Source organism: Chelon labrosus (genome assembly GCF_963514085.1).
Source record: "Chelon labrosus genome assembly, chromosome: 8".
Lineage (NCBI taxonomy): Eukaryota > Metazoa > Chordata > Actinopteri > Mugiliformes > Mugilidae > Chelon > Chelon labrosus.
In genome coordinates, this window is record NC_140358.1 from 30,618,976 (window position 1) to 30,636,414 (window position 17,439).

Here is a 17,439-nt window from a genome sequence, read left to right on the forward strand (position 1 = left end):
CATGTCTGTCCCCTGTAACATGTCAACATATCAACATGTCTGTCCTCTGTAACATATCAACACGTCTGTCCTCTGTAACATATCAACATGTCTGTCCTCCATAACATGTCAACATGTCAACATGTCTGTCCTCTGTAACATGTCAACATGTCAACATGTCTGACCTCTGTAACATATCAACATGTCTGTCCTCTGTAACATGTCAACATGCCTGTCCTCTGTAACATATCAACACATCTGTCCTCTGTAACATATCAACATGTCTGTCCTCCGTAAAATGTCAACATGTCTGTCCTCCGTAACATGTCAACATGTCTGTCCTCTGTAACATGTCAACATATCAACATGTCTGTCCTCTGTAACATGTCAACACGTGTGTCCTCTGTAACATATCAACATGTCTGTCCTCTGTAACATATCAACACGTCTGTCCTCTGTAACATATCAACATGTCTGTCCGCCGTAACATGTCAACATGTCTGTCCTCTGTAACATGTCAACATGTCTGTCCTCTGTAACATATAACATGTCAACATATCAACATGTCTGTCCTCTGTAACATATCAACATGTCTGTCCTCTGTAACACATCAACACGTCTGTCCTTTGTAACATGTCAACATGTCTGTCCTTTGTAACATGTCAACATATCAACTTGTCTGTCCTCTGTAACACATCAACACGTCTGTCCTTTGTAACATGTCAACATGTCTGTCCTTTGTAACATGTCAACATGTCAACACGTCTGTCCTCTGTAACACATCAACACGTCTGTCCTTTGTAACATGTCAACATGTCTGTCCTTTGTAACATGTCAACATATCAACTTGTCTGTCCTCTGTAACATGTCAACATGTCAACATGTCTGACCTCTGTAACATATAACATGTCAACATGTCAACACGTCTGTCCTCTGTAACATATAACATGTCAACATATCAACATGTCTGTCCTCTGTAACATGTCAACATGTCAACACGTCTGTCCTCTGTAACATATCAACACGTCTGTCCTCTGTAACATATCAACATGTCTGTCCTCTGTAACATATCAACATGTCTGTCCTCCGTAACATGTCAACATGTCTGTCCTCTGTAACATGTCAACATATCAACATGTCTGTCCTCTGTAACATGTCAACACGTGTGTCCTCTGTAACATATCAACATGTCTGTCCTCTGTAACATATCAACACGTCTGTCCTCTGTAACATATCAACATGTCTGTCCGCCGTAACATGTCAACATGTCTGTCCTCTGTAACATGTCAACATGTCTGTCCTCTGTAACATATAACATGTCAACATATCAACAGGTCTGTCCTCTGTAACATGTCAACATATCTGTCCTCTGTAACATATCAACATGTCTGTCCGCCGTAACATGTCAACAAGTCAACATGTCTGTCCTCTGTAACATGTCAACATGTCTGTCCTCTGTAACACGTCAACATATCAACATGTCTGTCCTCTGTAACATGTCAACATATCTGTCCTCTGTAACATATCAACATGTCTGTCCGCCGTAACATGTCAACATGTCAACATGTCTGTCCTCTGTAACATGTCAACATGTCAACACGTCTGTCCTCTGTAACATATCAACACGTCTGTCCTCTGTAACATGTCAACACGTGAGACAGAATCCACCTGCAGTTCCTCATGGTGTCCAGGATGTACCCCCCAGCTGTGAATGACTGTTGGGGGGCTCTCTTCTCGGCAGACATCGCGACAGCTGTACCAAATCTCGTTTACCTCAACATGAAGGTAACGCTCACGCGCTCTGTCTGCCACCTCCCCTTGCCGTAGCTGCGCGCCTGCGCAGAGCGCTTCAAGGGGAGACGGAGAGACGGCTCGAGTGTCCGCATCTTCCACCAGGACAGAAACCGGAATAAAATACCGAACACCAGCGGGATCTGGCTCCGAAAACCCGCCGAGTCCACATCCACCGGGACCACAGCGGGAGAGGAGGAAGCGGCGGAGCGCGGGCTCGGTCTCGGCTCGTCTGTCCGCAAGCACACGGTCACACAAAGCGGGATGGAGCGGCGGCGTTAAACACTGAGTCACGGTGCGGCCGGAACCAGCTTCGACCTACCGGACCTCCGAATTTATAGCCGCTCGGTCCAGAGGGTGTCCCACGGACGGTGCTCCATGTCCTCATGTCCTGATATCCTGATGCCCTGCAACTGATAGTCTTCACCCAGGTTTTAAAAGACTGCAAGGACACGGAGAGCACGTGCTAAATACCTGGGGGACATACAGGGACAAACAAAACACCTGGAGGACACACAGAGACAAACAAAACACCTGGAGGACATACAGGGACAACCAAACACTCGGGGGACATACAGAGACAATCAAAACACCTGGAGGACATCCAGGGACAATCAAAACCCCAAGAGGACATACAGAAACAATCAAAACACCTGGAGGACATACAGAACGAAGCGAAACACCTGGAGGACATAGAGGGACGAACAAACAAAACTCTCGGAGGACATAGAGGGACAAACAAACAAAACACCCGGAGGAAATAGAGGGACGGACAATCAAAACACCTGGGGGACATACAGGGACATAAAACGTATGGAGGACATACAGGGGCATAAAACACCTGGAGGACATACGCAGACCAATTAAACGTTTGGGGGACATACAGAGACATAAACTAAACATCTGTAGAACATACAGGGACCAACTAAACATCTGGAGGACATACAGGGACATTCACTGAACAGGTGGGAGACATAACTCTTCTTTCCATAAAAAAACAAGTCAAAAAATAAAGCAAACATTTATTTGGCAGACAAGTGCTGACATAAAACAGACAGAAAAAACATTTTAAGCAGATACACTGAGGTAGAAATGTAAGGCTGCTTCCCATCATGCTATAGGTCTAGGCTGATGGGGGACGTCCCATCATGCTATAGGTCTAGGCTGCTGGGGGACGTCCCATCATGCTATAGGTCTAGGCTGCTGGGGGACGTCCCATCATGCTATAGGTCTAGGCTGCTGGGGGACGTCCCATCATGCTATAGGTCTAGGCTGCTGGGGGGCGTCCCATCATGCTATAGGTCTAGGCTGCTGGGGGACGTCCCATCATGCTATAGGTCTAGGCTGCTGGGGGGCTTCCCATCATGCTATAGGTCTAGGCTGATGGGGGACGTCCCATGATGCTATAGGTCTAGGCTGCTGGGGGGCTTCCCATCATGCTATAAGTCTAGGCTGCTGGGGGGCTTCCCATCATGCTATAAGTCTAGGCTGCTGGGGGGCTTCCCATCATGCTATAAGTCTAGGCTGCTGGGGGGCTTCCCATCATGCTATAGGTCTAGGCTGCTGGGGGACTTCCATCATGCTATAGGTCTAGGCTGCTGGGGGGCTTCCCATCATGCTATAGGTCTAGGCTGCTGGGGGACGTCCCATGATGCTATAGGTCTAGGCTGCTGGGGGGCTTCCCATCATGCTATAGGTCTAGGCTGCTGGGGGACTTCCCATCATGCTATAGGTCTAGGCTGCTGGGGGACTTCCATCATGCTATAGGTCTAGGCTGCTGGGGGGCTTCCCATCATGCTATAGATCTAGGCTGCTGGGGGACTTCCATCATGCTATAGGTCTAGGCTGCTGGGGGGCTTCCCATCATGCTATAAGTCTAGGCTGCTGGGGGACGTCCCATGATGCTATAGGTCTAGGCTGCTGGGGGGCTTCCCATCATGCTATAGGTCTAGGCTGCTGGGGGGCTTCTCATCATGCTATAGGTCTAGGCTGCTGGGGGGCTTCCCATCATGCTATAGGTCTAGGCTGCTGGGGGGCTTCTCATCATGCTATAGGTCTAGGCTGCTGGGGGGCTTCTCATCATGCTATAGGTCTAGGCTGATGGGGGGCTTCCCATCATGCTATAGGTCTAGGCTGCTGGGGGGCTTCTCATCATGCTATAGGTCTAGGCTGCTGGGGGGCTTCCCATCATGCTATAGGTCTAGGCTGCTGGGGGACGTCCCATCACGCTATAGGTCTAGGCTGATGGGGGGCTTCCCATCACGCTATAGGTCTAGGCTGCTGGGGGACGTCCCATCACGCTATAGGTCTAGGCTGATGGGGGGCTTCCCATCACGCTATAAGTCTAGGCTGCTGGGGGACGTCCCATCACGCTATAGGTCTAGGCTGCTGGGGGGCTTCCCATCATGCTATAGGTCTAGGCTGCTGGGGGGCTTCCCATCATGCTATAGGTCTAGGCTGCTGGGGGACGTCCCATCATGCTATAGGTCTAGGCTGCTGGGGGGCTTCTCATCAAGCTATAAGTCTGGGCTGCTGGGGGGCTTCCCATCATGCTATAGGTCTAGGCTGCTGGGGGACGTCCCATCATGCTATAGGTCTAGGCTGATGGGGGGCTTCCCATCATGCTATAGATCTAGGCTGCTGGGGGACGTCCCATCACGCTATAGGTCTAGGCTGATGGGGGGCTTCCCATCATGCTATAAGTCTAGGCTGCTGGGGGACTTCCCATCATGCTATAGGTCTAGGCTGATGGGGGGCTTCCCATCATGCTATAGGTCTAGGCTGCTGTGGGACTTCCATCATGCTATAGGTCTAGGCTGATGGGGGGCTTCCCATCATGCTATAGGTCTAGGCTGCTGGGAGACTTCCCTCTGTCCATGTCCCTTGTGTCGTGTTTACGTTGTTAAATAAAAGTGAAAACTGAGAGACAAAACCATGAAGAGACAGCGATATGGAATGATGTTAGGACGGATCATCAGGACGATTATATTACAGACATAAAGATGATGTTAGACATTACTGATGTGGACGCACACTGAGAGACTCCAGATGTTTGGAGACTGAACAACACAATAAAGTGAAAACCTAGAGTGCTGATGGTCAGGGGACAAAGACACTTGAGAAGTCCAGAGGAGACATTCAAGAGACAAAGACTGACTCTGGAGGAACTGTGGATGATGGTGTTAGACAAAAAGACGTAACGGAAACCATTTAGGACAAAAATGTACTGAAGATATCAAGACGTCCTGTTCAGGAACATAAACTGACATTAACAACAGACGAGGACAAGAGGGACAAAAAGTTATTTTTTTTTCTCATTTAAATTTTTATTGAACTTTTGTGAATACAGGCTTGGTCATACATCTCAGACTCTTGGCATAAACATATTCTGACATGTCGCAGAGGAAAAATAAAATAAGAGAACCAAGTAAAAAAGTAAATAAATAAATGTGGGGGAAATCCAGTCCACAGAAAAAAGAAAGGAGCTGTGCTATATGACAAAAAGTTATACAGCACATATATATATTCAAGACATATTGAGGATAAACATAAGAGACAAAGACGTCCTTTCTGGGACATTTAATATCAAATATTGAAAAAGAGACATTCAGGACATAAAGGAAATATTAGTAGACATAAACTGAAATATCTAAAACATAAGACAAAGAAACATAAAGACACACTGAGACAAAGAAGTTCTTCCTTGAGATACTGAGACAGTTGGACAGTGCAGTCCTCAGGAGGACATGATCAGAGTGTTAATGGTCTGAAAGACTTATTTTTCCTTTCTCTCAGTTTAGATGTAACGTGGACCAAGACAACGACACAATGTCCCCAAGGTGGACTCACCTGCCTGTCCCATCCGTCCTGTTCCTGCTCATGATTCAGACCGGGTCTGTGGCGGCGGCACGCTCTGACAGGAACCTGGTTCTGGAGGAGAACGTGGGTGCCATGGTAAATGCAACGGTGCTGGACGGACGAGGAAACACTGTCCACGTGATGAGTAGCGATGAGGGGACATACGGACAGAACTCCCCGAAAGTGGACACCAGAGGCATCGTCCTGGCACCCGCACCACATCATGGAGGTACTGATATCACAGCACACACCTAAGGACACACACACACACCCAAGGACAAACGCACCTGAGGACACACACCTGAGGACACATTCTTGAGGACAAACACAAACCTGAGGACAAACACAAACCTGAGGACAAACACACACATTTGTAGTTTAGTGGATGTTGTATTTGTTGTGGGTGGCTCAGTGGTGAGGTGGTCAGCACTGATGCCTCCCAGCCAGAAGGTTCTGGGTTCTAATCCAGGCCGACTGGTTCCTTTCTGTGTGTAGTCTGCATGTTCTCCCTGTGTCTGCGTGGGTTCTCTCCAGGTTCTCCAGCTTCCTCCCACCGTCCAAAGACATGCTGGTTAGGTTCATTGGTAGGGATGTAACAAATTACCGATATGAATCGGAAATCGGTTTTGATTTAAAAGATGTGAGTGCATCGATACACAAGCCCCTGGACCGATCTAAATGTACCACGAACCGGTCGATGGCCCGATTACAAAGTTATGAATCGGGTTATTACCGTAATTTCCAGACTATAAGGCGCACCTGAATATAAGCCGCACCAGCTAAATTTTGGGGAAACTACATTGTTCCATATAAGCTGCACCCGACTATAAGCCGCACCCAAGCCGCTGGTGCTTTAATGTTTAATTACCGTAAGGGTTTCTTCTACCACGGAGGGGATTGTCGGGACAGAAATGACTGTTTGGAAACGCAAAGCGTCCCATTTATTTACATTTGAGAAACACAATAAATCTTTCAATCAATCGATCGATCAAACTTTCACATCTTTGACATTACAAACAGCATTCGTGCAGTGCACAAATAATACAACGGTGCTCTTAGCGCACTTCCTGCAGTCATAGTACCGTAGTAGTGCAGTATAACAAAAAACAAAGCTTACAACGCTTGACGAGGCAATAACGTTAAATAGCTAAATTTAATTTGTTTGTAAAAGTACTTGCCTGTAACACGGCAGCAAAAGTGCAGTAACCCTGCTGCTCAACAAAATAACCAGCATCTTTTTCGAAAACAGCCAACACAGCAGTAAAGGTGCAGTAACACGGCCGTTTACTGTATCAAAATAACCAGCCTACTATACCAGAAAAGTCAGCCAGATCGATCGCCTTTAACTTAAAAGCAGCTCTCGTACTGCATTTGGACTCACTTGGTTTGTTTTGCTCGTTACCTGGCGCAAACTGTCTGTCTCGCTCCTGCGCTTCCGTGATAGTGCGCCCCTGGTGACCGTTAGCTGTAAAAATCCATAATTCGTTGTATAAACCGCAGGGTCCAAAGCAAGTGACAAAAATAGCGGTTTATAGTCCGGAATTTACGTATATCAGCAATACAGCTGGAAGCCCCGCTTGCTTATTCTCTTTCTCTCTCTCTTTCCCGCAAAAATCTCGCGAGACTCTATTAAACTTATCACTATGAAGGTAAACAATATCACATTTTTAGGATTGATTTAGGATCATTCATAATGTAAAATGTCTACTTTAAACAAGGAACTATATCGGATTACTCTCTAGGCAATTGAATCAGGTCAACTGGACTTGGTTTTGGTCTGTGTCTGCGGGCTAGTCAGACTTGCTGCTAGTCTCTCGAACTGATGAAGCCACTTGGATAAGGAGCGAAACGTCTTCACAGACAAAAACCAAGTCCTGACCTGATTCAATTGCCTAGAGATGCCTTTGACCTGGACAAATGAGAATTTGCACAGACTCATCGGATTACATCATATTGCACTGAATCGTACCGAATCGTACCGAATCGGATCGGATCGGATCAAATCCTACCGAATCGAATCGAATCGGTTGTTTTTAAAATGTATCCTTCCTGAATCGTTTCGTACCCCATGTATCTAGATACGTATCGAATCGTCTTATATTGGAGAGATGCACACCCCTATTCATTGGTGATTCTAAATTGGCCGTAGGTGTGAGTGTCTCTCTGTGTTAGCCCTGTGATAGACTGGAGACCTGTCCAGGGTGGACCCCCCCTCTAGACCAATAACAGCTGGGATAGACTGGAGACCTGTCCAGGGTGGACCCCCCCCTCTAGACCAATGACAGCTGGGATAGGCTCCAGCCCCCCATGACCCTTCACAGGAGTAAGCGGTTACAGAAGATGAATGAATGTATTTGTAGTTTGCAGTTGAGCGGATGTTGTAGTTTGTAGTTCTTGTGGCCCTCGTAGATTCAGTGGCAGCTGTGATTGAGCAGATGTTTTGTTCGCTGTGTTGAGACACTGCAGATCTTTTCAGGCAGTTGAAGGTCGGAGCGTCTCTGCCCTGAAGTGTCATGTTACAGTCAGACGGTCCAAGGACACTGCAGCTGGATGGACTGTAGCATCGTATTAATGCTGTCGACTCTTACAGGCAGACTACAATATTCCTCCTGCAGCATTACATTCAAACTAAATTCAGAACAGTAACTGAAATCAAATGAATCTAATCAATAAAATTAGAGTTCAGAGCTTGAAGTGGTAAACATTTGGCTTAAATATCTTCTGTTTGTAAGGATTAACAAAATAATAATCACATCATAGAGGATAAATATTCAACCAGCAGCAGCAGAACTGGGGCAGAGGAATTACAAATAAAAAAAACATCCTCAACAGAAAACCAGATTTAAGAAGTCAGCTTTCATGGCACAGTCCAAGGGGACCAGAGGTCTGGGTCCGGGTCGGACCAGTGAATCAGCTTTAATGTCAGAGCAGTAAATTGACATCTGAAATTAGATTAAATTAAGTCCCTCTCTGATGTTAAACGTCCTAGAGTTGGTCTCCTGTGTCTTCCTAAAGTCTGTCCTTGTCTTCTCCTAGAGTTGGTCTCCTGTAGCTTCCTAAAGTCTGTCCTTGTCTTCCTTGTCTTCTCCTGGAGTTGGTCTCCTGTGTCTTCCTAAAGTCTGTCCTTGTCTTCCTTGTCTTCTCCGAGAGTTGGTCTCCTGTGTCTTCCTAAAGTGTGTCCTTGTCTTCCTTGTCTTCTCCTAGAGTTGGTCTCCTGTAGCTTCCTAAAGTCTGTCCTTGTCTTCCTTGTCTTCTCCTAGAATCGACTGGATTCAGTCCAATAAATCTTTCTGTCAAAGTCAAAATTTCGATTTCGATTTTGGCTTCCCTTGATCATAAAAACAAGATAATCGTAATAAAACGATCATTCTGCCGCACGCCGTGTCTTGTGTGGTAAATGAAGCGAACCCTTCCATGTTCCACCTGAAAATGTTCGCTTTCAGCCGTGCCGGTGCGTATTACCAGTGAGTGTTTGGGAAAAAAACACGTATAAGAAGACGATAGAAGATGGCAGAAAGGCAGCCTTTGGTGGGGAAGAAAGCTAAAATGAATTCTGTGGTGTGGAAACACTTTGGTTTCGAGGAGTCTGACTCGGAGTCTGACTCGTCACGTGAGTAGGGTTGCCAACCGTTCCTTGAAATGCTTGTTCTCAAATCAATGAACAATCGTTTTTAATAATCGTGATTACAACATCAATCCTAATGATCGTGATTATGATTTTTGCCATAATCGCGCAGCCCTACTCTCTGGAAGATGTTTCTCCTTGACGCTGTCTCCAGGAAACTTTTCTCTTCTTTTAAACGTTCAGTGTTTGTTGTTGTTGTTTGGGTGCAGCCTTTGACTGAGTGGACTCCATGGATTCTGTTTAGATGATCAACTACTACCACCTCACCACACATCCACATTACACTAGTCACTGACTTAACATTTATACATGATTAGACACTGGATCCTGGTTCTTCTTCTTCTTGGATTTTCGGCAGCTTTGACGTCAGCCAACCATCAATAAAGCAGAAGAGGAAGAAGAAGAGGTTTTGATGCTACAGGGACGTGGTTTTGGTTTATAGCAGATCTTAAATCAATAACTACTAAAGATCAGACTTGACTGAAACCTGATAGCGATCATTTTAAAAATGCTGATAATGTTTCACTTGTTCTGGTTTATCAGTTATTGGTCAGGTGACTTGGCAGTAACCATAGTGATGTGGTGTCTCCTCAGTGGTGGACCGGCAAGGCTGTGACTCTGGCACCCGTTTCCTTGTTCCCCCACGGACCGTCCACTGGGTGGCGCTGCTGCAGAGAGGCAACTGCACCTTTAAAGAGAAGATCCTGAAGGCTGCTGCCTACAACGCCACCGCCGTCCTCATCTACAACAACTCCACCGACAAGACGGTCAAGATGGGACATGAAGGTCAGAGTCCTCCATGAGTTGAGCTCAGACAGGAGCAGGGAGTAAACATATAACAGGTCAACGTCATTATCATGAGAACTGTACATTTCAATAAAGTTTTCCTCCTCAACCTCAGGGACCACGAGCCACGGGTTGAAGAAACCTCCTCCTATTGTTTACACTGTAAAGACCTGAGTTCCTGTTTGACTTCCTGTCGATCGATATCCGCCTAAAGATAGACGACGTGTCATTAATTGATGAGGTCACCGTGACCTCACACTGTGTCTGTGTTTAAATGTGTGTATTAGTGTGTGTGTGTGTGTGTGTGTGTGTGTGTGTTAATGTATTAATAGAGCTAGAACTAGATAAAAATAAATAAACTGGAGTCTGTCACCAACAGGACTCAGTACTGCAGCCCTGGCTATGGTCCTGACTGGTCCTTGTTCTTGTTCTTGTTCTTGTTTTTGTTCTGACTCGGACTCAGACTCGGACTTGAACTCGGATTCGGGTCCTGACTCTGACTCTGTTCTGGTTCTGTGTGCAGGTACCGGTGACACGGTGGCTGTGATGATCACAGAGACATACGGTAAAGAGATCCTGGCTCAGCTGGAGCGAAACCTGACGGTTCTGGTGACGGTGGTGGTGGGTCAGCGTGGACCCAACAAAAACATAAACCGAGGCTCTCTGGTGTTTGTCTCCATCTCCTTCATCGTCCTCATGATCATTTCCTCGGCCTGGCTCATCTTCTACTTCATCCAGAAGATCCGCTTCGCCAGCACCCGTGACCATGGCCAGGTAACGACCAGAACCACAACCAGAACCACAACCAGAACCACAGTCTGTCTGGAGGTTGAGGTTCAGAGATTAGCTCTGTTTTTTTACTCCTCCTCCTCCTCCTTCTCTTCTTCCTCTTCCTCCTCCTCCTTCTCTCCTTCCTCTTCCTCCTCCCTCCTCCTCCTTCTCTTCTTCCTCCTCCTCCTCCTCCTCCTCCTCCTTCTCTTCTTCCTCTTCCTCCTCCTCCTTCTCTCCTTCCTCTTCCTCCTCTCTCCTCCTCCTTCTCTTCTTCCTCCTCCTCCTCCTCCTCCTCCTACTCCTTCTCTCCTTCCTCTTCTTCCTCCTCCTTCTCTCCTTCCTCTTCCTCCTCCTCCTCCTTCCTCTTCCTCCTCCTCCTCCTTCTCTCCTTCCTCTTCCTCCTCCTTCCTCTTCCTCCTCTTCCTCCTCCCTCCTCCTCCTCTTTCTCTCCTTCCTGGCAGTGGTTCTATTGAACCTGCAAATAAAAACTAGATCTAACCTTTGAGGTCAGCTTATGTTGTTCAGGTTTCCCTTGGGTGGTGCAGGTCCTGGAGGACATTGTGTCCCTTATTGTCCACTTTATTCTGCTGCACAGTTAAACCGCTGTGTCCTCTCTGTCTTTCAGCGTCGTCTTGGTGACGCAGCAAAGAAAGCCATCGGGAAGCTGACTACGAGGACGGTGAAGAGAGGAGACAAGGTAAATGCACCAAGGTAGACCCAGAACCACCACAGACACCCACCACAGAGACCCAGAACCACCACAGACACCCACCACAGAGACCCACTGAGACCAAAGCCTTAGAACCACCACAGAGAAGAACAGAGACCAGAGAACCAGAACCACCACAGAGACCAGAGACCTAGAACCTCCACAGAGACCCAGAACCACAGAATGACATGTTGTCTTTCTTTGTATCGCGTGTTGTAGGAAACAGATCCAGACTTTAACCACTGTGCCGTGTGTATTGAAGCATACCAGCTGAATGATGTGGTTCGAATCCTGCCCTGCAAGTGAGTCCGTTTCCCCAGCGACCAGTAACAGACCAGTACGAAATGAGTATCAGACCAGTATCAGACCAGTATCAGACCAGTATCAGACCAGTGTCAGACCAGTATCTGTCCAGTATCTATCCAATATCAGACCAGTATCAGACCAGTATCTGTCCAGTATCAGACCAGTGTTAGACCAGTATCAGACCAGTATCTGTCCAGTATCTATCCAATATCAGACCAGTATCAGACCAGTATCTGTCCAGTATCTGTCCAGTATCTGTCCAGTACCAGACCAGTATCAGACCAGTATCAGACCAGTATCTGTCCAGTATCAGACCAGTATCAGACCAGTATCAGACCAGTGTCAGACCAGTATCTGTCCAGTATCTATCCAATATCAGACCAGTATCAGACCAGTATCAGACCAGTATCTGTCCAGTATCTGTCCAGTATCTGTCCAGTACCAGACCAGTATCAGACCAGTATCAGACCAGTATCAGACCAGTGTTAGACCAGTATCAGACCAGTATCTGTCCAGTATCTATCCAATATCAGACCAGTATCAGACCAGTATCTGTCCAGTATCTGTCCAGTATCTGTCCAGTACCAGACCAGTATCAGACCAGTATCAGACCAGTATCTGTCCAGTATCAGACCAGTATCAGACCAGTGTCAGACCAGTATCTGTCCAGTATCTATCCAATATCAGACCAGTATCAGACCAGTATCAGACCAGTATCTGTCCAGTATCTGTCCAGTACCAGACCAGTATCAGACCAGTATCAGACCAGTATCTGTCCAGTATCAGACCAGTATCTGTCCAGTATCTGTCCAGTATCTGTCCAGTACCAGACCAGTATCAGACCAGTATCAGACCAGTATCTGTCCAGTATCAGACCAGTATCTGTCCAGTATCAGACCTGAACCAGACCAGTATCAGACCAGTATCTGTCCAGTATCTGTCCAGTACCAGACCAGTATCAGACCAGTATCTGTCCAGTATCTATCCAGTACCAGACCAGTATCAGACCAGTATCTGTCCAGTATCTGTCCAGTACCAGACCAGTATCAGACCAGTATCAGACCAGTATCTGTCCAGTATCAGACCTGAACCAGACCAGTATCAGACCAGTATCTGTCCAGTATCTGTCCAGTACCAGACCAGTATCAGACCAGTATCAGACCAGTATCTGTCCAGTATCAGACCAGTATCAGACCAGTATCTGTCCAGTATCAGACCTGAACCAGACCAGTATCTGTCCAGTATCTGTCCAGTATCTGTCCAGTACCAGACCAGTATCAGACCAGTATCAGACCAGTATCTGTCCAGTATCAGACCTGAACCAGACCAGTATCTGTCCAGTATCAGACCAGTATCAGACCAGTGTCAGACCAGTGTCTGTCCAGTATCTGTCCAGAACCAGACCAGAACCAGACCAGTATCAGACCAGTATCTGTCCAGAACCAGACCAGTATCAGACCAGTATCTGTCCAGTATCTGTCCAGAACCAGACCAGTATCAGACCAGTATCAGACCAGTATCTGTCCAGTATCAGACCTGAACCAGACCAGTATCAGACCAGTATCTGTCCAGAACCAGACCAGTATCAGACCAGTATCTGTCCAATATCTGTCCAGAACCAGACCAGAACCAGACCAGTATCAGACCAGTATCTGTCCAGAACCAGACCAGTATCAGACCAGTATCAGACCAGTATCAGACCTGAACCAGACCAGTATCAGACCAGTATCTGTCCAGAACCAGACTAGTATCTATCCAGTATCTATCCAGTATCAGACCAGTATCAGACCAGTATCAGACCTGAACCAGACCAGTATCAGACCAGTATCTGTCCAGAACCAGACCAGTATCAGACCAGTATCAGACCAGTATCTGTCCAGAACCAGACCAGTATCTATCCAGTATCAGACCAGTATCAGACCAGTATCTGTCCAGTATCTGTCCAGTATCAGACCAGTATCAGACCAGTATCTGTCCAGTATCAGACCTGAACCAGACCAGTATCAGACCAGTATCTGTCCAGAACCAGACCAGTATCTATCCAGTATCTATCCAGTATCAGACCAGTATCAGACCAGTATCAGACCGGTTTCTAGGCTGAACAGCTTGGTGACATAATGTGTTTTACTTCCTGCCCGTTCATGTCTGGTGGGTTAACATCCAACATGTGTCTCATGCAGACATGTCTTCCATAAAGTGTGTGTGGACCCGTGGCTGAACGAACACTGCACCTGTCCCATGTGCAAACTCAACATCCTCAAAGCTCTCGGTATCATGGTGAGTGATCTCTTCATCAACAGCAACCAACCAGGTGTGTCTGGTTGACATCTGTTAATGACTGTCTCCTGTCTGTCCCTCTGTCTGTCCCCTTGTGCTTCCTCAGACCAGTCTTCCATGTGTGGACAGCGTTGTCTTAGATGTCGAGCGTTTAGGGGTCAGTCAGGCGTCAGGAAGCCAGAGGGCGCCACTGGGTGACATTAACCAGCCGTCCATCAGCTTGGAGCCTCTCAGCCCCCCCCACCCAGAGGCCACGCCCAGAACCCCTGCTGACATCACCATCGCTGTGACCAGTGAGAGCTCAGCATGACACGATACACGTCAACAACTTATTGCAACTGTAATGTACAGGCAGTTTGGTTCTACTGAAACACAGGTAGAACCGGGGGGGGGGGGGAAGTGGTGAGGAGTGGTGAGAGACTTGACGTACACGGGTAGATTGAAACTGGATCTGCTGAAACTAAGTTCACAAACGTTGGTGTCTTGACAGAACCATATGTTCGGGTTTGAAGCTAAAGTTTGTTTGTATTTTCCTAAAACTACCGGAGTCAGTTCAACGAGTCAGGTTAAAGTTAGATTTAGGGGCGGCTGTGGCTCAGTAGGTAGAGCGGGTTGTCCACGAACCAGAGGGTTAGCGGTTCAATCCCTGGAATGTGCCACATGCCGAAGTGTCCTTGAGCAAGACACTGAACCCCCAGTTGCTCCCAGTGCGTGGCACTGGTGTGTGAATGTGTGAGCGAATGGGTAGATGTGTCTATGACTGTAAAGCGCTTTGAGTAGCAATAGGTAGAAAAGCAAGGCCATTTACCATTTACCATAACCCTAACCTGCTGACAGGAGCCACGGTAACCAGATAATCAGTGTTAGTGGTTATAATGTTATGGCTGATTGGTGTATATCAGGTCTGCATAGTTTGAATATGACCAGGTCCATTTGTGTTGAACAACAGAGGGACATAATCTTCTTCACAATCATCTTGTTCCGTTTGTAGTCTTTTCATTTTTGATTCAGTAAAGAGTCAGTTTATATTTCTACCTCAAATGACCTTTAAATGTTTTAGTAACTTGACTGTGACTGAGTGGATCAGCTGTTTGATGTGTTTCTGTGTCGTCAGGTGGCGGTCACTTCTTCAACAGGAACTCGGTGTCTCCTCGTAGTGTAGTTTGTGAGATGGAGCTGCCAGACATCCAGGCCTCGCTCAACCTCTACGATGACAACAAGTCCTGAGGCCCGTGGATCCCACACCCCAGCGCCAACACCACCTACTGATGGATGGCTGCAGGACGTGTTTCCTGTTGGGGTGTTATAACAGCACCAACGTTCAACCACTGTTTATTCCATCAGTTTTTTCTCAGTCTTAATAGATCCAGGTTTGGATCCTGGTCTCACTTTAGACTGTTTTCACTCATGTTTTAATTTTACAGTAGTGAAAGGATGTGAGCTGTTAGTTGGATCATTAAAAACAAGTAATCCAGAGAAATAAACTCCAGAACCGACTCCAGCCCAAGAACCACAAGCTGAACTTGACGATATAATTCTGTTACTAAAAATGTCCTTTATAAAATCCTGAGAAGATTCCTGGAGAACGTTCTAGTCACTCTTTCTAAAGAGCTGAAAAAGTGTTTTTCTGCTGAGGTTTGTCGGTGTGTAAAGACATTCATGAATTGCATATGGAATTTCTAAGGGGTTCCTCATATGTTCTGGAACCCAAAGGAACCTGAAAATGTTCTTGAGATCCAGAAATGATCCCTGATAATGTTTGTGAGTGCCTAGAAAAAGTTCCTGTGTTCTGGGTTTTGACATACTTTATGGAAATGCTCCTAAAAAATCATGGTTCTGAGGTTTGTGGAAAAGTCTTCAACGTATTAAAGAGTGCCGAGGTTTCTAGACATTTCTGGAAGTTCTGGAAGCTTAAATGGAGGGTTCTCAAAGAAAAAAAATACAGGTTTCCAAATATGTTCCTGAGTGCCTACAAATGTCCCTTGGCTTCCTGGAAACGTCCCTGAGCTCTTAAAAACCTTTTGAGTTCCTATATATCCTCCTAGTTCCTCCAAATGTTTTAAACGGGTTGAAAGGTCTGTACCCAGGACAGCTGGACCTGAACCTAAACAGACCTGACAGGAGGTGGACCAGAAACAACACAGACCCATAGAACCAGAACCCAGGAAGAATCGTGTTCATGTTTTCTGGTTGGTCTGGAACCTGTGACTGCAGACTGGAGCATGTTTGAAGAACTGGACCTGGATCAAAACTCAATGATCTGGTTCCCCCTCTTCATCACCAGGGAACCAGAACTAGAGGAAGTTCTGGACTTGGGCTGAGGCCCAGTCCTGAATTCTCTGGAGGAAACAATCATGTGAACTCGAACTAAACTCCCCTGTAGCAAAACAAAGTCTGTTTCTCTATAGAACAAAGAGACATTAAATTTACAGGAGCAGTCCAACATTTCAGTAAACCTGCTGTTATCAGAAACGTGGAGTTTCCCAGAGGAGGGTTCCCTTCTCTTCTGGCTGCAGAGACTTCAAGGAACAACCTTGTTCTACTCGCCACAGTTAAATGGAGGGATCTCAGTTCGTCTTGGGTCGAGGAGTGTTTATCTCAGCAGTGCAGAACCTGGAGGAGACTGTTTGTGTAGTTTAACAGTGGAGAGTGTACGTATAAAACGCCGTCGTCCTGCAGCCTTCTAGACTCTGAGGGTTTCCTGAAGTGACGGACTGCTCCTTCAAAGTGTATTAAACAGCTTTTGAATTACTCGGCGTGTAATAATAATCAATATATAAACAGCATTATACAATCTATAACCAGACTGAGTGATCAATAGTTTCTCTGAAGTGACCTGAAGATGTCCTAAAGTTCTGCAGGATGCTCAACTGCTGTCCTCGTCTGTCTGTTTGTCCTCGTCTCTGTGTCTCATGGTGACGAAGACGATGGCAGACGAGTGATGCTTTCAGTTCACTGTGTCTTTACTGCCTCAGCGTTAAGTGTCATTAAAGTGTCTTTATTGAATTTAACTGGCTCAGTTTATTCCTCATGGGGGTCTGTTTACTTCACGGACAGGATCTAAAGTCTCGGACCGGTTTTGTACCTCAGACTGGAACTGGTATGAGGTCGTAGCCGTACTTACAGAGAGTCCTTCATTCATTTAGTTCTTATAAAACATGAAAGTCACTGTATTTCAGTCTCACAGTGTAAAATCAATACGACGCAGTCACTTTAATTAATCTAAAAATTGACCAGAATAAACACTGAATAACATCGAGTGTCTGTTTAAACAGAAACTGCAGCCGCAGCGCCCCCTACTGTCTGATGTCAGACATTACTTTATTAAAGAAACTGC

General features: G+C 46.5%; 1 protein-coding gene across 2 annotated transcripts; it reads left to right on the top strand.

Annotated features, from left to right (window-relative positions):
* The first annotated feature begins 1,558 nt into the window (after positions 1 to 1,558).
* Positions 1,559 to 17,262, top strand: rnf130 (ring finger protein 130). Of its 2 annotated transcripts, none has more exons than XM_084549724.1 (9): positions 1,559 to 2,735; positions 5,566 to 5,857; positions 9,848 to 10,039; positions 10,563 to 10,813; positions 11,436 to 11,507; positions 11,739 to 11,821; positions 14,006 to 14,102; positions 14,209 to 14,395; positions 15,217 to 17,262. In XM_084549724.1, exons 2-9 carry the CDS (start codon positions 5,599 to 5,601, stop codon positions 15,327 to 15,329), a joined length of 1,254 nt encoding a protein of 417 aa, XP_084405850.1. In that variant the 5' UTR covers positions 1,559 to 2,735; positions 5,566 to 5,598; the 3' UTR covers positions 15,330 to 17,262. The 2 variants fall into 2 exon arrangements, with proteins under 2 accessions (XP_084405850.1, XP_084405849.1); XM_084549723.1 differs by having other exon boundaries at positions 5,571 to 5,857; positions 15,217 to 17,258.
* Positions 17,263 to 17,439: the final 177 nt, after the last annotated feature.

Excerpts from the sequence above, each read along its gene's own strand:
- rnf130 (XM_084549724.1), top strand. The coding sequence starts at position 5,599 with ATGTCCCCAAGGTGGACTCACCTGCCTGTCCCATCCGTCCTGTTCCTG. Across the intron at positions 14,103-14,208 it reads TCAAAGCTCTCGGTATCATG|ACCAGTCTTCCATGTGTGGA; the intron begins GTGAGTGATCTC and ends GTGCTTCCTCAG. Across the intron at positions 14,396-15,216 it reads CATCACCATCGCTGTGACCA|GTGGCGGTCACTTCTTCAAC; the intron begins GTGAGAGCTCAG and ends CTGTGTCGTCAG.